The sequence below is a fragment of the Capricornis sumatraensis genome, chromosome 2, assembly GCF_032405125.1.
Source record: "Capricornis sumatraensis isolate serow.1 chromosome 2, serow.2, whole genome shotgun sequence".
Lineage (NCBI taxonomy): Eukaryota > Metazoa > Chordata > Mammalia > Artiodactyla > Bovidae > Capricornis > Capricornis sumatraensis.
In genome coordinates, this window is record NC_091070.1 from 221,069,320 (window position 1) to 221,096,443 (window position 27,124).

The 27,124-nt window shown below is 61.7% G+C and overlaps 1 protein-coding gene across 2 annotated transcripts; it reads left to right on the forward strand.

Moving 5' to 3' along the window:
- On the forward strand, positions 1 to 25,748 carry D2HGDH (D-2-hydroxyglutarate dehydrogenase). Of its 2 annotated transcripts, none has more exons than XM_068964371.1 (10): positions 1 to 15; positions 1,511 to 1,878; positions 6,176 to 6,233; positions 7,393 to 7,532; positions 8,227 to 8,420; positions 9,437 to 9,605; positions 11,367 to 11,510; positions 13,223 to 13,365; positions 15,672 to 15,837; positions 24,682 to 25,748. In XM_068964371.1, the coding sequence occupies exons 2-10, from the start codon at positions 1,521 to 1,523 to the stop codon at positions 24,939 to 24,941; spliced, it is 1,632 nt and encodes a 543-aa protein (XP_068820472.1). In that variant the 5' UTR covers positions 1 to 15; positions 1,511 to 1,520; the 3' UTR covers positions 24,942 to 25,748. The 2 variants fall into 2 exon arrangements, with proteins under 2 accessions (XP_068820472.1, XP_068820473.1); XM_068964372.1 differs by lacking the exon at positions 1 to 15 and adding an exon at positions 455 to 539.
- The last annotated feature ends 1,376 nt before the right edge of the window (positions 25,749 to 27,124 follow it).

Below are 27,124 nucleotides of genomic sequence, written 5' to 3' on the forward strand. Positions count from 1 at the left end.
GGCGGGGACGCGGACGTGAGTGCGTGCGCGCGTCCGCGCGGGGGCTCGGCGGAGGGGCTGAGGGCCGCTGGCTGAGGGCCGCGGGCCGGGGGCGGCGGAGGCGCGCGGTCGCGGGGCGGCGGGCGCCCGCGGGGCCCTCGGATCCCGCCGCCCGGGCCGATCCGGTCACGCGATCGCGCAGGCTGCGCGCCCCGGGCCTTCCGGACGAGCCTGGGTGAGCGCGCGCGCGCGGGGCGCCGGCGCTTGGTCGTCGCCCCCTGGCTGGGGCGGCCGCTCCTGGCCCCCGGTGGCCCCCTAACGGCCGTGAGCCCAGGCGCCCGGCCCCCGGCGGGAGTCCGGCCCCGAGCCGGCTGCTTACCTGCCGTGCGCAGCCCTAAACGGGGGGGTTGGCCTCCGCGCCTCTAAGCCTCACCCCCGCTGGTGCGGCGCCCGCTGCCTCCAGGCACCCGGGGCTCTGGTCGTGTCCGCAGGGTCACTCGGAGGTGTGACCCCGCGAGAGGGCGCTGCCCCTCCAGCCGCCCAGGTGGTCTGAGCGCCAGGTGAGCTGGAAGCAACCCGAACACCGGTGCTCCACCCCGCTCCCGTCCCCGGGGGTTTCCTGGCGAGTTGCGCACTCCCGGGTCCCCACGACGGGGGCCCAGAGGAGCTTCCCCCTGCCCCGCGCTTTCTGTGAACTTGTAGCCTATCCACAAACATGAGGTTTATCATTTTAACCACTTGTTCCCTGGTGGCTCTGTCGTAAAGAACCCACCTGCACGTCCAGGAGACCCTGGCTCACTCCCTGGGTCAGGAAGATTCCAGGGAGAAGGAAGTGGCAGCCCTCTCAAGTATTCTTGCCTGGGCGATCCTAGGGACGGAGGAGCCTGGCTGGTCTCAGAGTCGACGCCGCTGAGCGATTAAACCACCACCTTCATGCGCAGGCGCGCTCAGCCGTGTCCAGCTCTGCGACCCCAGTCTGTGAGCTGTAGCCTGCCGGGCTCTTCTGTCCAAGGACTTCTCCAGGCAAGAATACTGGAGCAAGTCGCCATTTTCTTCTCCAAAGGATCTTCCGGACCCAGGGATTGAACCCGCATTTTTTGCATGGCAGGCGGGCTCCTTACTAGCTGAGTTACCAGGGAAATGGCGTCTGCCCCTCACAGCACCGTAACTGCTCCTTCCTTGTGAAGGAAGAGGGGCTGAGAGGCGTGGTTGTTGCAGATGTTAAAGCTAACACAGGGGTGGGGGTGGGGTGGCCTAAGGCAGGGGTGTGTGTCTCGTGACTTGTCAGGGGGGGTCACTCCTGCCGGGTGCCATGCTGCATCAGCTGAAGGCCTCGTGTCCCTGGTGCCCACCCAGCCCACCTCTTCCGGGTGGTCTGAACCTCACTCTGCCCCCGCAGCCGTGGAAGCCAGTGTGGGTCTCTGGGCCCTTGAGGGCCCGGGGCCCTGCTGAGCTGCCTCCCCCCCGCAGGTGCTCTCCTTGTGTCTGCTCCGAGCTGTTCCAGAGTCAGGTCCACTCACTTACTTTGTAGGGCAGGAGTGATGATGCCCCCTCTGGTGCCCAGGTGGCCTGCGTGGCTCTTCTGCTGGCGGGCAGCCTGCATTCAAGGAGCCTCCGTGCGACAGAGGATGTGGGTGGGGCCGTCCAGGATCCCTGGGCTGGGCGGCCCGCGAGGGGCCTGGGGCACCAGCCCCCTGGCTCCACAAGGCAGCTGCTCGGCCTCCTCCCGCGCTCCCGAGGTGACGCTGACCCCGGAGCGCTACCCTGTGCGGCGGCTGCCCTTCTCCGTGGTGTCTGAGGACGACCTGGCTGCCCTGGAGCAAGTTGTCCCTGGCAGGGTCATCACAGACCCGGAGGAGCTTGAGGCTCCCAACTTGGACTGGCTGAGGACGGTCCGAGGTGAGTGAGGGTCTGTTCACACCTTCATGCTTGGGGTGGGCAGGGGTTGAGGAACAGCCTGGGATTCCATGCGGCCAGCGGTGAGCACTGGGTGCAGGAGCTCCGGGCGGCGTCACAGACGCTTTTCTGACGCAGGACATCTGCAAATTAAGATAAAACAGCTGACCACCCCCCCTGCCCCCCCAGCTGCTCTGAGGGGTGTGTGTGTGTTAACTGCTACTCACTTCCTCGCAAGGCGTCAGGTCAGTTCAGTCGTGTCTGACTCTTTGCGACCCCATTGACTGCAGCACATCAGCCTCCCTGTCCATCACCAACTCCCGGAGTTTACTCAGACTCTTTTCCACTGAGTCGATGATGCCATCCAACCATCTCATCCTCTGTCATCCCCTTCTCTTCCTGCCTTCAATCTTTCCCAGCCTCAGGGTCGTTTCCAGTGAGTCAGTTCTTCGCATCAAGGTGGCCAAAGTATCAGAGTTTCAGCTTCAGTGTCAGTCCTTCCAATGAATATTCAGGACTGATTTCCTTTAGGATGGACTGGTTGGATCTCCTTGCAGTTCAAGGGACTCTCAAGAGTCTTCTGCAACACCACAGTTCAAAACCGTCAATTCTTCGGCGCTCAGCTCTCTTTATAGTCCAACTCTCACGTCCGTACATGACCACTGGAAAAACCATAGCCTTGACTGCTGCTGCTGCTGCTGCTAAGTCACTTCAGTTGTGTCCGACTCTGTGTGACCCCATAGACGGCAGCCCACCAGGCTCCCCCGTCCCTGGGATTCTCCAGGCAAAAACACTGGAGTGGATTGCCATTTCTTTCTACAATGCATGAAAGGGAAAAGTGAGTGAAGTCGCTTCTGTCATGTCCGACTCTTAGCAACCCCCTGGACTGCAGCCCACCAGGCTCCTCTGTCCATGGGATTCTCCAGCCTTGACTAGACGGACCTTTGTTGGCAAAGTAATGTTTGCTTTTTAATATGCTGTCTAGGTTGGTCACAGCTGTTCTCCCAAGGAGCAAACGTCATTTAATTTCATGGCTGCCGCCCAAGGCCTGGGCTAATGTATAGCGAGGAACCGCAATCTGGGCTCGAACGACTGGAGTGTCTCCTCTCGGGTCTCAGCTGAGGGTAGGACTCCCTCTAGTGGGGGGTCCTCCCTGCCTCTTCCAGCTCCTGGGGCTCCAGGCGACCTTGACGTGTGGTGTCTTCCGGCCCTTGTCCCCCTCACGCAGCCTCTCCTCGTATCTCCCTCTCTGTCCTCTTATGAGGCCGCTGTCCTTGGATTGGGGCGCCACCCTCACCAGGATGATCTCAAGTTTAGGCCTTCATTGCATCTGTAAGGACCCTTTCTCCAGGGAAGGTCATGCTCATGGGTTCTGCGGGGTGGGGTGTCTACACGTCTTTTGGGGGGCCTGTTGTCCCCTCTGCAGCTCGCTTGGGCAGGATGCGGGCCCTGCAAGATGGCCTGGCCGCCCACACCCCCCACACCAGCTTGGAGATTCTTCTGGACTCAGCTTGCCTTCTTAATAGCAGGTTTCCTAAGGCCCTGTGTTGTCTTCCCTGGTGCTCAGATGGTAAAGAATCCGCCTGCAATGCAGGAGACCCAGGTTTGATCCCTGGGTCAGGAAGGTCCCCTGGAGAAGGGAATGGCAACCCACTCCAGTATTCTTGCCTGGAAAGCCCATGGACAGAGGAGCCTGGCGGGCTACAGTCCATGGGGTCACAAAGAGTTGGACACGACCGAGCGACTAACACTTCCACTTTTGTGTTGTCTCTCGAAGTGATTTCAGAGGTCACGTGACCTACTTAGTTACAAAACCCAACAATGTTTCTGCTGCATATTAAGAAGATATGGAAGAGAAGCAGCTTACCGCCCGACGCCATGTTTCAGCCTGAACTGCCAGGATGCGCTGGGCGCCCAGGTCCTCAGGCTGGGCCCGGAGCCAGCGCAGCCAGGCTGAGGGCGAGCTCTGGCGGGTGTGCTGGGCTCTTGGCTCAGGCACGGCGGGGCCCTGACAGCGGCAGGAAAGCTGAGCGAGGCTCCAGACCAGACTGCAGCGTCAGAAGCAAGTGCAGTTGGGCGTGGGCGCAGGTGCTGGGCCGGCCCTGCCCCGTGGGGAGGCTGGAGGCGGTGGACACCCGTCTGCTGGGCTTCTCTTCCAGGGTGCCCTTGAGGAAGGCGCCCAGGCCCGCCCCGTCCTCATGGGCAGCCGCGCCCCGCCCTGCCCCGCCCCGCCCCGCCGCAGGACCACGTGGTGTCTCTGATACCGAGACAGGAGGGACGCCCCTGAGGAACGTGGGGGCCCGCGGTCCCATGGGCAGTGTGGATGCTGGGCACAGCCTGTTCTGCGGGCCACTTGGCTCGAGAAGGCGGCTCTGAGTCCTGGAGCAGAAAATCTCCACGGCCTGATCAGCAGGCTCCTGCTGAGGGCGGGGCGGGAGGTGTCAGCTCTGCAAGGTCCTGTGGGAGCAGCCCCGAGGCGGTCGGTGCCGACCCCGAGGTGCCGTGCGCTGACCCCAAGTGATGTGTGCTGACCCCCTAGGCTGTGTGTGCTGACCCTGAGTGGTGGGTGCTGACCCTGAGGCGGTGTACGCTGACCCTGAGTGGTGGGTGCTGACCCCGAGGCAGTGTGTGGTGACCCCAAGGTGCTGTGCGCTGACCCCCAAGTGATGTGTGCTGACCCCCTCGGCGGTGTGTGCTGACCCCTAGGAGGTGTGTGCTGACCCTGAGTGGTGGATGCTGACCCCGAGGCGGTGTACGCTGACCCCAAGGCGGTGTGTGCTGACCCCGAGGCGGTGTGTGCTGACCCCAAGTGGTGTGTGCTGACCTTGACTGGGGGACCAAGAGCCAGGAGCAATGCTGTGTTTGTGTGTGGGATGAGGGTGCCTGGATGAGGCCCTGAGGTGAGGAGGGTGCCTCCCTTTTCTCAAGCCCAGAGGCACCTTGAGTGAGAGAGGGGGCTGCAGCGGAAGGGAAGCAGAGGCAGGAAGGCTCGGCAGCGGTGGGGGCAGCTGCTCCAGGGACAGTGGGCAGACAGCCTCCGGGAGGGCTGGGAGGGCCGGCAGGGGGACGGTCCACTGAAGTCAGGCCCTTGGAGCCCTGGGGATGTTCCTGGCAGGCGGTGTGCAGGGTGAGGAGGGCTGGATCAAGGGTGGCCCGCCTGTGAGCACAGCAGGGCGTTCGGAGGGGAAGGGAGGCTGCAGTGGGGGGTGGGGCGGTGGTGGGGGGTGGGGGGTGATGGTGGCGGTGGCACCCCGACCCTGTGTGGCTGGCCCTTCTGCCTGCCCCCTTGCCAGCCTCTCCAGGCTGGACGTCCCTTCCCTCCAGTCCTGGGGGCTTCCCCAGAGTTTGCCTCTGATGGCTTCTGCCCTGGGCTTTGCTCTCTTTGTGGCCCCCCCTTATTAACACATCAGACCATTTTCTTATCCTTTTCCCCATTAGAGAGGTAATCCCTAGGGCGGGAGAACTTTGCTTTTCTCTCTGTGCCTGGGCCTGGGCACACGGTGGGAGCTCAGGTATGAGAAACACGAGTGAATGAAACCAACAGGAGCCTCGCGGATAACCAGGGTCCCTGCACTCGGCCGCCCGGAAAGACCTGGAGGCCTGACGGCCAGGCACCTGGGCAGACACGGTTCATTTGATGAAAAGCAAATGAGACATGGCTTTCATAATAAGAAAGTAAGCTAGAAACTACAGCCCAATCTCAGAGCACCGTAAAAGTCAGTGACACAGCGGGAAACGTGCAAGACAGCCTCCTGCTCTCCTGCAGCCTCTTAGCTGCTTGAAGCACTTTCCGCAAAACTGAGAGCTAGAGAGAAACTTGATTGTCTTCGAGGCAGTGGTCAGGAATGCCTACAGATAAGGCCGCGACCGGGCATCAAATAACTTGTGATAACCAAGCACTGAGAGTCCACAGCCTGCACTGCTGTGGACGGATAGCCAAGATGATAAACACGCAAGGTGGGGAAGGCCCCTTCCTGGAGCAGGAGGTGGGTTCGTGAGTGCAGGTGAATGGGTGCGTTCGGAAGCTGAAGCTCACGGGGGTCGGCTCGCAGGGCGCCGGGTGTTCACGTGGCCTCAGGTGTCGCCACACGATACAGGTTCCTTCCCGGGGAAACCCAGTCACTTGCAGTGAAGAGGACTCCGGGCTCCTGCCGCTGAGGTCCCCAGGCCCAGCTCCAGCCCACGGGCTTCCCGGGCGGGCCCTCTTCCTTTGAGTCAGGCTCTAGGCGGGAGGCCGGCGGGCGGGCTTCCCCAGGAGGCGGGACGCCCCTCCTAGGTGGCCGTGGCTTCTGTCCCACAGGCTCCAGCAAGGTGCTGCTGAGGCCGCGGACGACCCAGGAGGTGGCACACGTCCTCAGGTAGGCGCCCTGCCCGCCCCACCGCCTCGTCACCAGCGCGGGGCGGAGAGCACACGGACCCCGCGGCCAGGCAGGCGGGGGCGGGAGGCGGGCAGAGCCGGAGACAGAGGGGCCGAGCAGGCTGAGCAGAGCCGCGGCCTCCAGGGGGCGCCAGGCAGCCTAGACACGCAGGGCGGCGGTGGGCACAGGCCTTTTCTTGAAAAACGCCTGCTTTGAAGTTTTCTATCCCTGTACCCTCGTGTTTACTATAGAAAAATTGGAAAACATAGAAAGCCATCAAGAAAAAAAAATTGCAAAAGCAAAATTTTCCTCTCCAAATATAACCGCCGATGACATTTTGGTTTGTCAGCTCAGCGCTTTCCTGCGCGTGTGTGGGCTGTTAAGCATCATCACATTGTATCTCCCACGTCACGGCCTTTCCCTTCCATGTGGCTATGCCCGTGGTCTGATTCCTATTCCACGCCACTGTCGATGCGTGGAAGGTGAGCGCCCGAGAGTGCTCTGTCCCCGCCGCCCGTGGAGGTGTGTGCGGGGCCCCGGGACACCTGGTGCTGCTCTGTCTGAGCTGCGGCTGGAGGCTGGCTGCCTGGCAGGTGGCTCACGTGACGCACGTGGGCAGCCTGCCCCTCGGGGTGGGGGCCCCAGTGCCCAGATCTTGACCCATCAGGGCCCGGTCCCTTCAGGTCCTTGCTCGGTAGGAGGCTGGCTGGGGACGAGGTGCTGCTGGTGACTCTGACCTGCCTCTGAAGGGCAATGGGCAGGGGAGGGGTGGACAGCCCAGGATAAAGGGGAGCAGAGATGCGGGGTGGGGGGCGGGAGGGGCCCTGAGTGCCCGGGGCTGCAGCTGTCGAGATGAACAGGCAGGGCGGCAGCGGATGCTCTGTCTGCGCTCGGAGGAGCAGCCTCGGGGTGGCCCGGGCCTCGTCTGTGACCTGGGAAGACCATGACCGCCTGTTCCCCCCGCGGTTTGCGGGGTCACTTGCCCCTCAGACTCCTGTCGTGTGTGGGGATGGAGGAGGCACCCCCTTGAGGCTGCGGCAGGAAGTGGCTTGGCTCGGTGGTGGGAGAGGCTGGGCTCTCATGGCCCTGACGGCGTCCTCCCCGGGTGCTGGCGTGGGAGTCGGAGGCAGCCCTGACCCTGGTCCTCGGCGTGTCCCAGGTACTGTCACGAGCGGAACCTGGCCGTGAACCCCCAGGGGGGCAACACAGGCATGGTGGGCGGCAGCACGCCGGTCTTTGACGAGGTCATCCTGTCCACCGCCCTCATGAACCAGGTCCTCAGCTTCCATGACGTGTCGGGTAAGGCTGGCCGCCCCCGGGACTTCTCTCTCGGCTGCTGGGCCGGGCTGGGCTGGGCTGGGCTGGGCTGGGCTGGGGAGGGGGGCCCGGGTCCGGGGTGGGGGGACGAGCAGGCACCCAGGCCCCTTGGTCCTTGGGGCGACTTAGACCTTGGACTTGAGCTGCTCTGTGGCCCCTCCCAGCCACGCCGACCCTCCCTGAGGCCTGCGGGGTGTATAAGGGGCTCCACAGTTTCGAAGCTCCAGGCCCCACAACTGTGTGGGTGCCTCTCGGGCAGGACCCCTGGGCAGAGCACGCTCTCTGGCCAGGGCACCTGGACACTGGGGGGCTGGGCGGGACCCCAGGATCCACCCACTCAATGCCAGCAGCATCTCCAGCCCAGATTGTCTCCAGACTTGTCACATGCCCCCTGGGGCAGAATCCCACCCGCACTTGAGGGCCCTAGCCTTGTAGGAACCCCTCTTCACCGCTCTCTTTCGTGAGCCTGTGTGTGTGAGCCCTGTTCCCCCGACGTGGCCCCACTGGCCTTTCCTCTTTTCCCATAAAGCCATCTTCTAGGGGAGGGATGAGGGACACCCGTTTTCCTCCTCACCTTGGTTCCTGGATGGGCAGATGCCCCTCCCGGGGTTTTTGGCCTGCTGGGCCCCCTGGGCTGAGCTTGATGGCCCCCACGGGGGCTCTGCTTGCTCGGCAGGGGTCCTGGTCTGCCAGGCGGGGTGTGTTTTGGAGGCGCTGAGCCAGTACGTGGAGGAGCGGGGCTTCATCATGCCTTTGGACCTCGGGGCGAAGGGCAGCTGCCACATCGGGGGGAATGTGGCTACCAACGCAGGCGGCCTGCGGTTCCTGCGATACGGCTCCCTGCGGGGGACGGTCCTGGGCCTGGAAGTGGTGAGCTGGGGACACTTGCCGCCAGGCGCTGGCCCTGCTTCCAGGGACCTGGCCGGACCTGCTCTGGCTCCTGGGTTGGTCCCAGGGGCCTGGCCTTTCCCAGTGGTCGGCATGCAAGGTCTCTGGTGAGACACCCCTGGCTCAGAAGTCAGGTGCACCCTTGCTCCCATACACGGGCACCCAGGGTGCTGCAGGCCCAGCCTTGGTGCCACCTTCTCGGGCCTCAGGTGGGCAGGGAGGCCACCTCGGGGTGCGGCCTGGTCTCCCCTGGGCCTCACCTGGGCCGTGGGGGTTACACGCGGCACCCCGCTCTCTGGCTTCCCACGAGGCGATGATGCACCTCCTGCCCCCACGAAGGGCTGCTGTGGGGGCTGTTCCCCTGAGCAGGTTCCCGGGTGGTGGCGTTCTGCCCGCTGGCTCCCCGGGGGCCCGTGCCGCCACAGCTCCAGGGCTTTTCTAAAGCGCGGCCCCTGTGTTTGCCCACTGGGGGCGGGGGAGGCGCTCCTGTCTGGTGAGCCGCGGGCCCCTGAGCTGCTCTCCGGCTGCAGGCTGCTTCATCGCAAGTCTCCTGCTGGCTTCTGCATGCTGTGCTGCTAAGCTTCTGACTAAATTCACCAGAGAGAGCATGACTGAGGCGCCTGTGGATGAGGAGCGCAGGGATGGGCACTGGTGCACTGCCTTTCCCTGCCTTCCTGCACCCTGGGTGCTTCGTGCTCCACCCGGGTGCTCCCTGCCTTCCTGCACCCCGGGTGCTCCCTGCTCCACCCGAGGTGCTCCCCGCCCCATCTGGGTGCTCCCTGCTCCACCCGAGTGCTCCTGGCTCCACCCTAGGTGCTCCCTGCTCTACCCGAGGTGCTCCCCGCCCCATCTGGCTGCTCCCTGCTCTGCCCCAGGTGCTCTGCACCCTGCCCTGGGTGCTCCCCGCCCCCCTCCTCTGCCCCAGGGCTCGCTCTCGGTGCACAGGGTGGGTTGGCTACCCCAGGGCAGCGTGGGGCCAGTGCTGACGCCATCTCTAGGTGCTGGCCGACGGAACCGTCCTGAACTGCCTCACGTCTCTGCGGAAGGACAACACGGGCTACGACCTGAAGCAGCTCTTCATTGGGTCAGAGGGCACCCTGGGGGTCATCACGGCCGTGTCCATCCTGTGTCCGCCCAAGCCCAGCGCTGTGAACGTGGCCTTCCTTGGTAGGCGCCCTCCCCCAGCCTCTGGGGGATTCTTGGGCAGCACTGCCTGCAGCTACGCAGGCCGCCCCTCCCGTTCCTCCCGCCTCTCCCTCTGCCCGTAGGCTGGGACCTGGCCTTGGTGCCAAGGTGGGGTCTGGACCGGGTGCGCTTTATTCTGTAAAAGGACCGGGGCTTCCTGCGTCTCATCCACCCGGTGTTTGTTATTCCTAAATAACAGCTCACGCTGTGGGGTAAAGACCGAAAGGAAACAAAACCAAAAGAAGACAAATCAGGAGAGCCGGGTTTGACCCCTGGGTTGGGACGATCCGCTGGAGGAGGGCATGGCAACCCACTCCAGTGTTCTTGCCTGGAGGATCCCAGGGACAGAGGAGCCTGGCAGGGTGCGGTCCCTGGGGTCACACAGAGTCGGACGCGAGTGAATGACTTTCCTTCCCTCTCACTCACTCACTCATGCCGGAAGGTTCGCAGGGAAGCAGCGTTTGGTGCCAGGTCCAGGGCCGGGTCCGTTCATCTCAGGGCCGTTAGTCCACCTGGGGGGGCCAGCGGCTCGCCACCGTCTCTGCAGGCGCGTCGGGGCCCCCTCCGGCCGCGCGGCTTCTTGACTCCCCTGCCCCAAGTCCCTCTCCTGCCCCGTCCCCATCCACCCGCGCCAGGCTCTGGCCCCACGACCTTGTCGTCCTAATGCCGTCTGCCCGCCCCTTCTGTCGCGCTGGTCGTCACTGTAATTCCACGTTTGCTGTCCTGCGTCGGGCTTTCCCGGCCCGCGCTGTGAACACATCCTGGTTGCTCTGTCACGGACGCCTGGGGCTGTGAGTCCCTGTTGAGTCCATGTGAGTCCATGTGTGTCTGTCTGGCACGTCTCCCTCCCCTTTCCTGGAAGGTGGCCCCAGCGTCTGGCGTCTCCCGTCCTGTGGGAGCGGCGCTCCTCGTGGCTCCGGTGGTGGGTTGGCGTCCCCTGCGGCCGCCCTGAGCGGCTGTTTCTCTTTCTTTGGCCAACGCAGAGATTTCCTCTTTTCCTTTGGTCTCTTATGGGTTCCAGTATGTCTCCTGTGAGAGCGCGTTTCTTTTTCTTTCTGGAGCTTCCTAAGCGCCCCACTTCCAGAAGCTTCCCTCCACCCCGTCCTCAGCAGCCACCCAGCCCTCTCTCCTCCCAGCACGGTGATGAGACGCACGAGGGGACCTTTCAGGCTGTCGGTCTCCACGTGTCGTAACCACGCGGCTTTCCCTCCTGTCCCGCTCTGTGTTGTCTTCTGGAAGATTCCCTCCGATCTGTCTCCAGTTCGCTCAGCTCCCTTTGCTGGGGTTCACAGGCCACCCCTGGCTGCTCCTTGGCCCCACGGGTGGGTCCCACCCCCTGACCCTCCTCCCTGCCCTTCCCGGGACCCCTCAGGGCCTCCTCATCCCTGCCGGGAAGGGCCGAGCTCACCCCCGTGCCCACCAGGTCTTCTTGGCCCGCCCCGCCTGCCTGCACATCGACGTCCGTGCTCTGCCTCAGGCGCCTGGCAGCCAGCCCCGGGTGCTGGGGCGCCGCGGAGAGCTGGGTGCCAGGAAACGTGCCCTGAATGCTTGCGGGACCCGGGGTGTCAGAGACACAGCCGAGTTGCTTCCCGAGGGGCCCGTTTCTTCCCGCGTGTTTGCGACTTTCCAAGTGGCCGTTGGCCGGGCGGGTTGGTTTTGCTGCCTGAAGGGCGGCTCGGGTGGCCCGTGGAGGCCCCGTGTCTGCCTGCCAGTCTGCCTGTTCTCTCACCGTACCTGTTGCAGGCTGTCCGGGCTTTGCCGAAGTGCTGCAGACCTTCCGTACCTGCAGGGCGATGCTGGGCGAGATCCTGTCTGCGTTTGAGTTCATGGATGCTGAGTGCATGACGCTGGTCAGGCTCCACCTTGGTCTCTCCTGCCCCGTGCAAGGTACTGTCCCTGCCTGCCTGTGGGCAGTGCCCGCCTCACCTTTGGCGCCATTTGGCATGTGGGCTGATGGAAGGTGCCAGGCCTCCAGCCCGTCCGTGGAGTGGAGGGGGCAGGAAGCACGGCGGTTCTGGCCTCCCCGTTGCTGTTGAGGGCAGGGCTCTCCCTGAGATCCCTTCCCCAGCAGAGCTGGGTCAGATGCTGGCAGTTGTGCCAAAGCCCCGGGGTGTCTGGAACAGCTGGACACAGTCAGGACCCTCCGCCGGCTCTTCAGCTGGGAGAAGTGTCCCCCCAAAACGTGCCAGCCCCCAGAGCTCAGCCAGCTCCTTCCAATTTAGCTGACGAGCTTGTCACACCTGGTTCTTGAGTCCACGCACTGTGTGCGTCTGGGTAAACCTGCACAGCTGCAGGTCCTGGCACTCTCACTCCTGAAAACGACCAGAGGAAGCAGCCCTGGTCTCACCCCAGGCCACCCTCACGGAACCGCAGCCCTCAGCAAGGGCACTGCTTTTCCCCGTTCTGGAGGCTACAAGCCCAGGACCAGGGCTCCACGGGGGCTGGGTGAGGTGGGGGCTCTCACGTGGCATCTTCTCTATATGTGAGGGCCTGGAAAAGTGGAGGGTCCCTTGGGGTGGGGTGGGAAGGTCCCTGGGTGGGAGGGGAGTCTCTAATGGGATGGAGGGCCCCTGGGGGCGTAGAGGTCCCCTGGGGGTTTTGAGGGCCCCTGGGGGGTGTGCAGGGTCCCTGGGGCTGTTAAGGGCCCCTGGGGGTATGGAGGGTCCCTGGAGGGTGTGGAGGGTCCCTGGAGGTGTTGACAACCCCTGGGGGGTATGGAGGCCCCTGGGGCGTGGAGGGTCCCTGGAGGGTGTGGAGGGTCCCTGGATGGACAGAGGACCTCTGGGGGTGTGCAGGGCCCCTGGGGGGTATGGAGGGTCCCTGGGGAATGTTGAGGGCCCCTGGGGGATGTTGAGGGCCCCTGGGGAGTGTGGAGGGTCCCTGGGGATGTGGAGGGCCCCTGGGGGCATGGAGGGTCCCTGGAGGGTGTGGAGGGTCCCTGGGGGTGTGGAGGGTCCCTGGAGGGTGTGGAGGGTCCCTGGGGGTGTGGAGGGCCCCTGGGGGTTGTGGAGGGTCCCTGGGGGTGTGGAGGGCCCCTGGGGGCATGGAGGGTCCCTGGAGGGTGTGGAGGGTCCCTGGGGGTGTGGAGGGCCCCTGGGGGTGGTGGAGGATCCCTGGGGGTGTGGAGGGCCCCTGGGGGTGTGGAGGGCCCCTGGGGGTGTGGAGGGCCCCTGGGGGTTGTGGAGGGTCCCTGGGGGTGTGGAGGGCCCCTGGAGGGTGTGGAGGGTCCCTGGGGGTGTGGAGGGCCCCTGGGGGTTGTGGAGGGTCACTGGGGGTGTGGAGGGCCCCTGTATGCACAGAATGCCCCTGAGGAATCATCCACCACGGCAGGCAGCACACCTCCACTCAACCTGTGGTTTGATGAGAGGAGCCCTGCCCTCCACTGCACAATCCCGGCCCCAGCATTCCGGCTCTGCCTTGTCTCCGGGGGGCACTGTTTCTCTTACAGTGAAGGACCTGTCTTTAGCCACAGTAGCCGGTGGCTGCTCTGTGGGTGACCCCAGCACGTCGGGAGGTGCTGGAGCTCCCTGGCCCCAGCGGTCCCGCCCCGGCCTTCCCCTGACCGCCTCCCCCTGCTCACCCTGCCTCTGCGCTTCCAGAAAGCCCCTTCTACGTCCTCATTGAGACAGCGGGCTCCGGGCCGGGGCATGACGCTGAAAAGCTGGGCTGCTTCCTGGAGCAGGCGCTGGATTCAGGGCTGGTGACCGACGGGACCCTGGGCAGCGACGAGAGGAGGATCAAGGTGGGCAATGACCCCCCCCCCGCCACCGCTGAAGTGAGAGGGGCTGCGGCCGGGACCCACCTGCCGGCCGCCTCACTGAAACACACTCGGTGTCTGCGCCTGTGGACAGGGGGTGGCTGGGCAGGGCGTGGGGGGCTCCCTGGGAGGGGCTTCACCAGAGGGTGAGGAAGGTGGGCCTGGCATGGAGGAGGCTGCTATCACCGTGTGGGCGTGGGAGCTGGGGGGCCACGGTCACCGTCCAGGGACCTGGGGCCTTGGAGGCTGCTACCCATCCTGTTCCCACCTGGCCCTCCGGTCTGGGTTCCTCAGAGGCCCTCACCTCCTGACACAGGATTTCAGTCCTGCTCCTAGTGACCCGCCACCTTCCTGTCCTTCCTGTCAGCCACTCCCTCCACTCCTTGCTGTGAGGCTGGGCTTGCTGGGCTGAGTCCTGGGGGTGGGGGGGATGGGGCTGAGTCCTCGGGGGGGGGGCGGTGGGGGCTGAGTCCTGGGGGGGGTGGGGGCTGAGTCCTGGGGGGGATGGGGCTGAGTCCTGGGGGGGATGGGGCTGAGTCCTCGGGGGGGTGGGGGCTGAGTCCTGGGGGGGATGGGGCTGAGTCCTGGGGGGGATGGGGCTGAGTCCTGGGGGGGGGTGGGGGCTGAGTCCTCGGGGGGGTGGGGGCTGAGTCCTGGGGGGGGGTGGGGGCTGAGTCCTGGGGGGGGTGGGGGCTGAGTCCTCGGGGGGGTGGGGGCTGAGTCCTGGAATGATTGGGCCTGTGTCCTGGGGGAGATGGGAGCTGAGTCCTGGAGGGGATGGGGGCTGAGTCCTGGGGGGGGTGGGAGCTGAGTCCTGGGGGGGATGGGGCTGAGTCCTCGGGGGGGTGGGGGCTGAGTCCTGGGGGGGATGGGGCTGAGTCCTGGGGGGGATGGGGCTGAGTCCTGGGGGGGGTGGGGGCTGAGTCCTCGGGGGGGTGGGGGCTGAGTCCTCGGGGGGGTGGGGGCTGAGTCCTGGGGGGTGTGGGGGAGATGGGAGCTGAGTCCTGGAGGGGATGGGGGCTGAGTCCTGGGGGGGGTGGGGGCTGAGTCCTGGGGGGGATAGGGGCTGAGACCTGGGCTATGTCCTCCTCTCCCCACCAGGGCCCAGTGCTGGGGCTTGCCTCCCATGCTTCCCTTGATTCCCACTAAACGCACTTGCCTGGGAATGAGGAACCTCTGGGCCTCAGGCCTGAGAGCCGGGCCCTGCCTGCTCTGGGCACAGGGCCCACGTCTTCTGATGGAGGGCCCAGGTCCAGCGACCCCGGCTCTGTCTGGGTGCATCGAGCTCCAGGCTGCTGTGTGGGGTGGGCGGAGCTAGAGCAGGGCTCCTGGGCCGTCTGCCGGGGGAGGGGTCCCACCCCAGGGGTCATACCGCCTACCTTGATGCCCCGTTCTCAAGCGTTGGTGTCTGGGGCCCTGGTGGAGACACGGGGTGGGGGTCGGGGGTGTTTGAGCCTGGATGGGTGACGGAGCAGCGTTAGCTGTGCAGGTGCACAGAGGTGTTGCAGAAGGAACGTTCTAGAGAGACTGGGTTCTAGAGAGGCTGGGTTTGGAGCGGTGGGCGAGGTGGGTGGACAAGGGGCCTACAGCTCTGTGGGCTTGAGGAGGCCGCACAGGGCGGGCGGGGCTGCTGGGCTCAGGCCGGGCATGTGGCCGGGCCCCAGGCACGGGAGGAGCGTCAGGTCACGATGAAGTTCGGGGCGCCCAGGCGTGGGAAGGGCGCGACCCACAGTGCTGAGCAGTTGGGGAAACGCAGACGCCCAGTGGGTATCCCGTGCTGGCGAGGAACTGTTCCTTACTCAGGGGTGATTATTGCACTGTGGGCTTGTTAAAAAAGAAATGAAGAAAACGATGTTTTCCCTTACCCAGAAAGCTGCCTCGCCTCGATGTTTCCTGAGACATGGAGGTGGGACTGGGAGGATGGGGGGTGATGAGACGGGACAAGCCTGGGGACCCCCTCCCGGGCCGTCTGTGACGAGACAGGGCGTCGTGGGGTGCTGGGAAGGGCGCTCGGCCATGCTGAGGTCTCCGCCTGTGTCCCCAAGCCCCCCCCGCCCTGCCGGTCCTGAGGTCACAGTGTCAGCACTAATTGTCCCCGAGGGGCCCTGGGTGTCTGCCCTCAGGGGCCCGCCTGGCCACGTCTGGGGCCCCCGTCCAGTGTGGGTTCTCAGATGGAACCCGTGCCCTTGTCATGGCGTGGGATGTTTTTGTCACCTGAGGGTTCTCTCCCGACCCTGGGGTCACCCCGCAGCCCTGCCCGCTCAGGGTAACGGTGCCCGTACCCCCTCCAGATGCTGTGGGCACTCAGGGAGCGGATCACCGAGGCCCTGAGCCATGACGGCTACGTGTACAAGTACGACCTCTCGCTGCCCCTGGACAGGCTCTACGACCTCGTGGGTGACTTGCGTGCCCGGCTCGGCCCGAGTGCCAAGCACGTGGTGGGCTACGGCCACCTGGGTGAGCACAGCCCGCGGGATCGGGGGTGTGCCTGGGGCGTCCCGAGAAGGCCTGCTCGGGAAGGCCCACCCTGGGAGCGCGGGCTTGGGGCTTGGCTGGGGCGGGGGCCCGGCCTGATCACGAGGGGTCTCCTGTTTGAGGATGAGCTCTGACCCGGCCCTCCCTCCAGATGAAAGGGTCTTAAAGCTAGTTCCGGTCATTATTGTGTGCAGAAGAGTCATGCTTGTAAGTTACTGATTCACAGGAAGGAGCAATTTCATCCCGCTCGATTTTCTGCAGCCTTTGGGACCAGGTGTCCCAAAGCCCCGTCTGTTCACAGGTGTGGGGGTGACTTCTGCCTGGGGCCTCCGCTGTCCTTTCCATAGGGTGGGTTCAGTTCTGCCTCCCGGGACTGTATGTGGGGGCCCTGAATGCATCACGTGGAGGAATTCCACTCTGGAAATTGAGCGTGATTGCTGATTTGCTGAATGCTCTTTCTGCGTCTGCTCGGGTGCCGGGCTCTGGTTTCCCATTGACCCCCGGGGCTCATCTCTCTGGACCTGGGGGCGAGTGGGTCTGTGTGTCCGGGTCAGCCCAGCGTGACCGGGACCCTTCTATGTCTTGTCTGACCCGTTTACTGACCCCGTGGAGGAGCTCCTCCATCCTGCCCTATCAGGTTCCCTTTGTCTGTCCAGGCTGGAGGTTGGTCTCAGAGTCATAAAGCAACCTGGGGGTCATCTCTGGAAGCGTCTGGCAGGTTGAGATTACCTCCTCTTTGAACATTTAGTAGCTTGCAGGTGAAGGTACTTGGGCCTGAAGTTTTTGGTGGGGAATTTTTTTTTAGGAGTTGGACTACAAAGCACTTTCTTTCATAACTTCAGGACTCTCCCAGCTTACCTTTTCTTCAGCATTGGCTTTGTTCATTTTTTTTCCGGCCTTCTGTCCGTCTCTTCTAAGATCCTGAGTGTTCTGGCATTGCGTTGTTCTTATTATCCCTTGTGCCGTGTCCAGCACTTGCGGAGGGGACCGTCTAAGTCCCGATTTGGATGGTTTCTTCTCTGTACAACCCGAAGGTTGCGAGTTCAGTTTTATCTGGGACCATACTGAGAGCTCTAGGCGGGGAGCGGGCTCTCGGACGGTGCAGAGGGACTGCTCCCGGAGGCAGAGGAGCAGCCAGGATACATGGGAGCGTTGTGCTGGGGCAGAAAGGCCCGTGAGCCAGACATCACAGTTACTGCTCCTCACAAGCAGGCGTGCCAGGGTGCGGGGGAGACGCGGGCGTCTGGGCGGGAGAGCCCCATTCCGCGTGGCTCTCAGCTGTCTCGGGCCAGGGTGTGTCCTGGCTTCCGCACAGGGCTGTGGGCGCAGGGGCTGGTGGCTGGGCCCCCGTGAGTGGGAGAGAGGGGATGGCCGCAGGGGCTGGTGGCCGGGCCCCCGTGACTGGGAGAGAGCGGACGGCCACAGGGGCTGGTGGCCAGGCCCCCGTGACTGGGAGAGAGGGGATGGCCGCAGGGGCTGGCGGCCGGGCCCCTGTGACTGGGAGAGAGGGGCGGCCCCGTCCACACCGTTCTCTCTTGCTCGGGTGCTTGTTGATTTTGCAGTCTCTCCACGGTCAGCGCTGGGCCTTGCTGGTCTTTTCCATTGTAGCTTTTGTGTTCGGTGCTTTTCTCTTCTCCACCTTCAGGTGTCGCTGCTGCTTTTCTGACTATAATTAAACACGTAGCTCACTGATTTTCAGCCTTTCTGCTCTTCAGTGTATTTAAATTTCCCTCCATGTAAGCACACAGGTTGTGTTTGCTGGTTTTAAAAAGTACCTATTTCTTGCCTCCTTAGACTTGGCAGCATCCAGGAGCGCCCACAGGAGTCACGAGGGCCAGACCCGGCTCCAGGCCGTTGTGTCTTGTGACCGAGGCACTGGCCCTGCACGCCCGGTACTTCCGCCCACTCGGCATCTGCTCCCCTGGGCGCTCGATGCCACCCCTCTGCAGAGGAGTGGGTCGGGGACGCAGGGTGCCTCCCTCTGTCCCGTCTCTGCCACTGGCCGGGGGCTCCCCCTGTCTGAGGGCGCTCTCGTCATCTTTCTGTTCTGAATGCTTTCTGATTTCCCTCATCATTGCTTCTTTGACCCACGAGGTGGTCAGAACTGTGTATTTTAACTTCCAAACATGCGGGAGTTTTCCATCCACTTGAAGGCCGTGGGCTTGCTGTTGACCGTGCGGTGGATGGGGGACTGGGTGGAGAGCGCTGCGGGTGGAAGTATGGTCCCTGCCCGGGGCACCGCCCGTCTCCCCAGCCATTTGCCTGGTGCTGAGAGCAGACCCTCTGGATCCAGCCTGCTCTCTGTGCCGCCGGCGGCCGGAGCCTGCTTGGCTGTCAGCTGCCGAGCGAGCCCCCTACCCCTGCGGTGAGGGTGGGCCCCCTTCTGGTGCCTCGGCTGCTTCTGAAGGTGGAGACTTGGGCTGTCAATTCGATGCCGAGAGGCCGGCCTCTGTGCACCAGTGCCAGATCGAATCTCAGAGGCAGAGTTGGGGCAAAGTAATAAAACATAGATTTATTGCTCTGCCAGGCTGGGGTGGCACGGTGGGCTCCTGCCCCTGAACTGTGTCCCAAGCTGGGAGGATCTGGTGAGGAGTTTATGGGGACAGTGCAGGGCAGGGTTGATGATAGGGACCAGGGTGTGAGCGGGGCCTGCACTCCCCTAGCCTGGCCTCAGGTGTCTCCTGAGCTTCTCCAGACTAGCAAACTGGGATCCTCTGTGGAATGAAGAACCTGACAGCTTCCACTTACAGGGACGCTTAGTTCTGCAAAGCTCAAAGATACTGTCAAATGCGTCCCTTGAGGTGCAACTGAAACCACGTCCCTCAGATTTGGACTGGAACCCATGTGGTGGGGGCAGGGAGTCGAGCCCAGGCAAAACCCACGGTCTTTTGCTCTTGTCTTTTTAAATTTCTTTCCGTGTGCCACGTGACTTTGGGCTTCCCCACTGGCTCAGCGGTAAAGAGTCCCGCCTGCAGTCCAGGAGCGGCAGGAGCCTCAGGTTCAATCCCTGGGTCGGGAAGACCCCCTGGAGGATGGCCTGGCAACCCACTCCAGCATTCTCGCCTGGAGAATCCCAGGGACAGAGGAGCAAGCTGAATATAGTCCATGGAGTCACAAAGAGTCGGGCACGGCCGAGCCACTGAGCAGCAGCGTGCGTGTGGCGCTGAGACGCCACGGGTTCGCTTTGGGCCGCGCTAGGCTTTCACTGCCGGGTGGGCCCCCGCCAGGTGTAGGGAGTGGGCTTCTCTCGTTGCAGAGCACAATTCTAAGGGCGCCTCTAGAGCGCACAGGCTCAGGAGCTGCCATGCTTAGTTGCCCTGAAGTGTGTGGAATCTTCTGGGACCAGGGATCAAGCCCACGTCCCCTGCGTTGGCAGGCAGAGTCTTAACCCCTGGACCACTGGGGAAGTCCACCCATGGTCTTTTAACTGAGGTCGCACACCTGGTCTCAGGACTTAATGATGCTCAGGTTCTTGATGTCTCATGGCAGAAAGGATGCAATGAGAGACAGAACGGTCGGAAAGACGCCGGTTCGTTTAGAGAGGGGCGCGCTGCACAGTGTGGGCCATCTCAGAAGGGGAGAGTCCCCCATCTGTGGGGCGGCCAGTAATCTCACAAGCTAACGAGTGGGAGGGTTATCCCAGCTGTTTCAGGGGAGAGGCGGAGGCTTCGAGGAAGTGGATCACGGCCGACTTCTTGGTCTCTATGGGTCGCCCTTGGACCTGTCGTGCTGGGACGAGTGCTGACGTGTTGCGATGATGTGTACCGAGGCCCAAGGTCTAGTAGAGGCTGACTCGTGGCCATCTTGGTCCCACCTGGCGCCGATAGGCCGTCTCATTCTTTTCAAGGCCGCGCCCGTGCCCTGCCCCTGCTGCTCTGCGGTTCTTGCCTGCTCCTCCCTGTCTCTGCACCCCTCCCCTCCCTGATTAGCAACCGTGCCAGTCTGCCCTTTGGAGCTCAGGGAAGGTCGTGGAGGCCGAACAGAGAGACCCCACAGGGTGCTGCTCATTCTCAGGTAGTTCGACTTGTGGGGCATTTTAGCAAAGAACAGTACCTCTTTGGAGACAGCATGGATGAAGGAAGAGGACGGATGTTCAGGGGCAAATTGTGGGAAGGTTTATAAACACGCAGGAAACTGGCGGACACGAGTCTCATGTAGGCCAAGCCCGGAGCTGTCCCGGGTGGTGGCCCAGCCCTTGCTGGGGCCTGGGGACACCTTCACACACTCTCGTCCTGCCCTTGCTGGGGCCTGGGGACACCTTCACACATTCTTGTCCTGCTTCCACGTGGATGGAGGGCAGGGGGCTGTTCTGTGTCTCTTTCTTCTCAGTTACCTTCAGCTCAAAATAATCCTTATGCCAAAGTGGCCCGTCTTGAGGTGGCATATTTTGCTGCCCTTCATTTACAGGGACTGTGCAGTGACCTGGATTGGCCTCACTTTGGGCCTTCTATTTGTCCCTTGTTTCTTCTATTTTTTTTGCTCTGAATTGTTACCTTCTTTGCCAACAAAGGTCCGTTTAATCAAAGCTGTGATTTTTCCAGTAGTCATGTATGGATGTGAGAGTCGGACTATAAAGAAAACTGAGCGCTGAAGAATTGATGCTTTTGAACTGTGGTGTTGGAGAAGACTCTTGAGAGTCCCTTGGGCTGCAAGGAGATCCAACCAGTCCATTCTAAAGGAGATCAGCCCTGGGATTTCTTTGGAAGGAATGATGCTAAAGCTGAAACTCCAATACTTTGGCCACCTCATGCGGAGAGTTGACTCACTGGAAAAGACCTTGATGCTGGGAAGGATTGGGGGCAGGAGGAGGGGGGACGACAGAGGATGAGATGGCTGGATGGCATCACCGACTGAATGGACATGAGTTTGAGTGAACTCCAGGAGATGGTGATGGACAGGGAGGCCTGGCGTGCTGCAGTCCATGGGGTTGCAAAGAGCTGGACACGACTAAGCGACTGAACTTAACTGAACCGAATTACCTTCTTTTGGTTGGTGTTTTATCTCATAGAGTTTGTTTCCATTTACTAACAAGAAATTATGCCTGTCTGCTCTTTCAGCAGCATCCCTAGAATTGTATCTTTATCAGGGTGGTGGTGGTGCTGTTAAGTCGCTTAGTTGTGTCTGACTCTTTGTGACCCCCTGGACTGTAACATGCCAGACTTCTCTGTCCTCCACTGTTTTCTGGAGTTTACTCAAATTTGTCGGGAGCCAAGTTAGGCATTACTGACAAAATGGAGGCACAGTCCCAACCCCCTCTCTTTGTTCTGCAGGCATGGACCCGGCATGAAGGAGTTAGGCCTTGTGATTTTGACTTGTTTTTTCCTCTTCTTGGCTGAGTTGACTGAAAAGGAATATTAAGGTGCTTATTGTTCTTGCGGGGAGTATGAGAAGGTACAAAGCCTTCTGCAGCTGTGCTCAGAAAATAATCCATAAAGTTAGTCACTGACATTTGTTCAAGGACTTTTACAAAAGAGTGTTCCAGGATGAGCACATAGGCCGCAGCTTGAGGCCACGGGAAGGATTGCTATCTGAAGCCTGTTTGTGAGGAAAATGTTTATGGCAAAGGAGTTTACGGTGTTTAGGGCTTAGAAATAATTAAAATAGTTAGAAGTTGAAGATTTAAGGAATGTTTTAATGTTAGCATGTTTTACTATAGCTTATAGAGGTTAGGAATTTTAGAGATACTATAGCTTATAGAGGTTAGGAATTTTAGAGATACTATAGCTTATAGAGGTTAGGAATTTTAGAGATACTATAGCTAGAAGCCTTTTTAAGAGATAGTGAGCTCAGGATGTTAGGGGTTAAACAGGATTTAGAAAGATAAGAAATAAACTGAGGAGTGTAGCATGAGTTGCAATGTAATCACAAGTTACCTATAGGACAGTAGGAGGTAGATAATAGATGGTAAAGCTGATTCCGAGAGAATCCCTGAGGCAGGAACTCTGTTTGAAGGGCAACAGTCATTTACGGAGATAATAAATCTGGGTGAGGGGGATCTGAGGATGTCAAACCTCTACCTAATGTTTTTGTAAAAGCATAAAAGAGAATCTTAAACTTGAAATAAGCAGGCAGTCCAAGAAAACTGAGAGGCTGTGTCGTTTCTCGCCGACACCGCTCACCCCTTGAGGTTGAATCCCTGGCTCCTGGAGCTGGACTCCAGCACAAACTCATGTCCTCTGAGTCGGTGATGCCATCCAGCCACCTCATCCTCTGTCGCCCCCTCTCCTCCTGCCTTCAGTCTTTCCCAGCATCAGGGTCTTTTCCAGTGAGTCAGCTCTTCTCATCAGGTAGTCAAAGGATTGGAGTTTCAGCTTCAGCATCAGTCCTTCCAATGAATACTCAGGACTGATTTCCTTTAGGATGGACTGGTTGGATCTCCTTGCAGTCCCAGGGACTCTCAAGAGTCTTCTCCAGCAGCACAGTTTGAAAGCATCAATTCTTCAGCGCTCAGTTTTCTTTAGGGTCCAGCTCTGCCGTGTGTACATGACAGCTGGAAAAACCAGAGCTTCGACTATGGGGACATTTGTCAGCAAAGTGATCTCTGATCTCTAATACACTGTCCATATTTGGCATAACTTCCTTCCAAGGAGCAAGCATCTTTTAATGTTATGGTGCGTCACCGTCTGCCATGATTTTGGAGCCCCCCTGAAATAAAGTCTGCCCGTTTCCACTGTTTCCCCTTCTGTTGGCCATGAAGTGATGGGGCCAGACGCCACGGTCTCACTGAGCCTCAAGCCGCTACTTCAGTCTCCTCTTTGACCCTCATCAAGAGGCTCTTCAGTTCCTCTTCACTTTCTGCCATCAGAATGGTATCATCTGCATGTCTGAGGTTGTTGATATTTCTTCTGGCAAAGTTATCAGGGTGTCCTACCTTAAAAGAGGTGGAGATTAATCAGTATCATGACCCTCTCCCCAAACAGTGTGGCGATCTGTGTGTCAGCTTGGCTGGGCTGTGTGCCCAGCTGCTTGGTCAGACGTCAGTCTGGATATTGTGAAGACAGTTTTAAGATGAGATTAGCATTTATCCACAGACCTTGAGTAAAGCAGGTCACCCTCCCCATGTGGGAGGGTCTCACCTGATCAGCTGAAGGCCCGGGCCACAGGACACGGACGTCCCCAACAGAAGAGGCCTTTGGACTGGAACTGCAGCCTCAGCTCGTCTCTGGGTGTCCACTTGCTGGTCGGCCCTGCAGATGCTGGGCTAACCATGTCCCCACAATCATCTGGGCCAGTTCCTTAGAGTCAGCTCTCTGTCCCCCACCGCCAGGACACTGCTGTTCCCCTGAGAGCCTGGGCCTGGGGCCTGCCCCTTGGGTGCCGTCACCCGCTCCTGGTTGCTGTGTCTGGAGTGTGCCCCAGCACCGTGAAGCTCCCCAGCCTTGGTGGTGGTGCTGTTGTTACCGCCGTGTGAGCCCGTGTCTGACCAGACTCAGCCACACTACGGGTCCGTCTCTGACCTGGTGTCACAGCCCTGCCTTTGGAGCTTCCTGTGGTCTGGGGAGGCAGGTGGCAGCGCGCCGCGGGTTTTCTTGGCCTGAACGTGTCTGCACTCTGCTGTTCAGTGGCTTCTCCGCAGTGAACTGTGAAACTCTGGTCTGACAGTCCCGCTCTCTGCAGAGTGCAGGCGTTGCGGGGCCAGCCAGCGGTGCTCCACGGAGAGAAGTCTGCTCTAAGATCTGTCCCTAGTCCTGGGGTTCCTTGGCTCCTCTCAGCGCTGTCCAGCTGGGTCAGTGTCTGTCAGCTGGAGCCTGTGGGCTCTGCCTCCGGACGCCGCTCCCCTGTTGTCTCTGCGGACACCGTCTCCCCGCCCTCCGGGGCGTCCCCCGCGGGCTCACGGCGCGTCCCCTCTCCCGTCTGCGGCCCCAGGCCTCTGCGGGCTTGTCTGCTTTGCATCTCGCTACGTCTCTCTCTGGTCGTTGACATTTCAGTGACCTTCTTTTTCGTTTCTAGAAGATTGACCTGGCTGTTTAAAAGCTCTCTCTGGTCCGTGTCTCATACGTTTTCTCTTGTGTTTCTTTAAGCACATGAGCCATTTATCTTCTTTTCGGAAGTCGCTGCATCGCAGGCCCTCGTGGGTCTTGCCATCATGGCTTCCTTTCTGCGTGTTTGTGATGTTTGTCTTAGGCTTTTTGTGGCATGTGTGTGTCTCAGGCTGTTATCTGTGGGGATTACTGCAGGCTGAGTTGGAGGCAGTTTGCGTGTGCAAGGTGTGGGGAGGGCCCCGGGGCCGTGTGGCTCCCCCAGGCCCTGAAGGGGCTGCTGGTGTCGGCGAGGATCAAAGGAGCCCAGCTTCTCTCTGCAGGGCTTCGCTTGTTTCCAGAGCCTTCACCCCGGCTGTGTTGTGGGAACCACGTTTGGTGGGAGACAGGTCCCTGGTTTGCTCCCTACATTTGACAGACGTGCATGGAGGAGGCGGCATAAGAAGTCTCAGGTCGTAGGGTCAGTGGTCCAAGGTCACTGGGTCAGAGGCTGCAGGTCACCCGGTCAGAGGCCTCCTGGGTGCTGGGGGACCTGGGTCTGTGGCGGCCTCAGTGGTCCAGCTGGGCTCATGCAGGTTGGGCAGATGTTTGTCTCAGGCAGGGGCCCTCGGGGAGGGGGCGCTGTGCGGGTGGGGTGGGGGGCTGCGGAGAACTCAGAGAGAAATGTGTGTGTAGCCGGGGGCGCTGCAGCCCCCGGAGCAGGGGAGTGACCACCCCAGGTCAGCGGCCAGTGGTGTGAAGGGCGGCGGGGTGGGGCAGGGGGCCCTTGGGAGTGGGGGCCTCGGGGAGGAGAGGGCCTCAAGGGGCCGAGGAGGCCCTGCTGACCTGTGCATCCCTGCCCCTCCAGGGGATGGCAACCTGCACCTCAACGTGACGGCCGAGACCTTCAGCGCATCCCTGCTGGGCGCCCTGGAGCCCTACGTGTATGAGTGGACGGCGGGGCAGCGGGGCAGTGTTAGCGCCGAGCACGGCCTGGGCTTCAAGAAGAAGGACGTCCTCGGCTACAGCAAGCCCCCCGAGGCGCTGCAGCTCATGCGGCAGCTCAAGGCCCTCCTGGACCCCAAGGGCATCCTGAACCCCTACAAGATGCTGCCCTCCCACTCCTGACGGCCCCCTGCAGCCAGACTGGGGGGCCTCCATCTGGTCTTGGTGTTGCCCGTGGGGTGGCCCCGCAGAGCCTGCAGCAGGCTGGATGACTGGCCGCTTGGTCCAGGGGGCCAGAGCTCAAAGCCCAGGCCACACAGCTCTCTTGGCAGGAGTCTCCCAGAGCCCCGCTGTTCTATTGGGTGGACAGAGAGCTGTCCATCCACTACGCCTGCCTGCTGGACAGACATGCCATCCCTCCGCAGGTCCTGGACAGGCTGGGTGGGCGCATGGTTCTGCCCACTCGGGGTCAACCAGGTCACCCCTGGTTGCCTGTGGCCCGTGGGATCCTGCCTTGTGGGGTACATCCCTGAGAGGGCGGTCGTCCTACTGGTCCCCCACTTGGCGCAAGCCTCTGAGGGGCCTCAGGCAGAGGGGACGAGCGCCACGTGGGTGACGGGGCAGAGGCGGGTCCATTCGCGCTCTGACCAGCAGAGCCGAGATATCAAGCAGTTTCTGGACGACAGCTGGTCCCCTTTGAGCCAAAGGAACAGGCGTGCCCACCCTGGGTATGTTGCGTCCCTGTTTGCTAGAAGGCCCAGAGGTTCAGAAGCCAGCCACCCGTTTCCCACACTTGCTGTGACGCGTCCATGGAGATGTCTTTCCGGTTCTGCTCTGCCCACAAACGTCAGTAGCGCCGGGTGAGAAGCCCCGCCAGCCACAGGCATCCTGTCACCCCGAGCGGGTGCTCCCCTGGGGCAGCTGCTGGGGCTTGGAGACAGTCTGAGAGGCTGCACTCGCCTTCTTTCTGGTGCCGTGAGCTTCCAATAAAAGTGTAGTTAACCGGCATCCTCTCCTCCCTTTTGTTCCTAGGAAAGTGGCCTCACAAGCTGGGTGGAGGGCCCGTGTACTGCGTTCTTGAGCGCTGGGAATTCGAGGCCCTGGGGCCTGACCACCTGTGTGTGGGGGCATCCCTGCCCCGGCCCCTGGCCCCACGCCATGTCCCCCGTCCTGCGCTGTGTGACTGGGAGGCCCGCCGCATCGGGCCCTGAGGTGTGGCCTCTCGTGGCTTCCTAAAGCTGCCAGAGGTGGTCAGGTCTGTTTGCAGTGTGCAGTGGGGGCTTTGTGGTGCAGGGAGGCTTCCCATAAGAAGTGTTAAGGCTCAGCACGTGTATCTTAGAGAATTTAAGCAAAATGCATAAATTATTAGAAGGCTTAACAATTGGAGGCAGTTTCTGCTATAGCAACAGTGGGGCTTTGAGAAGGAGGCTTAGTGACTGGGGGTGGGGGGAGCAATGGCAGGGGAAACCCCCGCTTCCTTGCAGGACAAAGCTGGCCCACCCGAACGCCAAAAAGTGAAGCGGCGACCACTGGCCCTGCAGTTTGCCACTGGGGCTCACCCTGCAGTGTTGACCTGTGCACACACACAGCACACGAGTGCACATGGCACGCAGGCACACACGGCAGTGAGCTGTGCCCTCAGGCCATGCACGGAGCACTGTGTGCAGCTGGGCTCAGTCAGCGGCTGGTCGCTGGCCGTGCGCCTGTTGAGGAGGAGGCGAGTGTGGCCCTTGAGGCCCTTGGGGGAGAGGAGGGGACAGAGGGCAGCTCACTGCTGCTTCCAAGTAAGGATGCTGACCCTTGGACACCACTTCCAACAGAACGTTCCTGCGTGGAGACCGTGGCTGGGACTCACTTTGCGGAGGGTCTGGATGTGGGGTCTGGTGGGGAGGAGACGTCGTCTATACTTCTAGAGGGTTTGCCTTCTTTTTCTGCTGGGAGCAGGTGCAGTCGTATTATCAAACCTGGACGTGCCAGGCACAGGCTGACTCGGGTCCCACAGCTCTGCTGGGCTGGATGGCTGAGTCAGCCCTGGGCTGCAGCCTGCCCTCAGCTGGCTCCAAAGGGGCTGTGAGCCCAGCCCCCAGTGCCACGGCTGGCTGGAGGCCCCCTGCTTGGTCAGGGCCCCCTGGCTGTGGAAGGGGTGCGTCCTGGGGGAGATGGGTATTCTCCTTGGGGGGGTCTTGGCTCAGCAAGACTTCAGGGCACTGGCCAGGGGCCTCTGTCCAGGCCCCAGGCCCCGAGAGGTATCAGGTGACCTGTGAGAGCCTTCTTGGACTGGGGGCTCTGGGCCACCCAGGGGCTCTGGGGCCCTCCTGCCTTGCTGGCCCTGGCGGTGGGCTCCGTCCCCTTCCCGCCATCCCGGG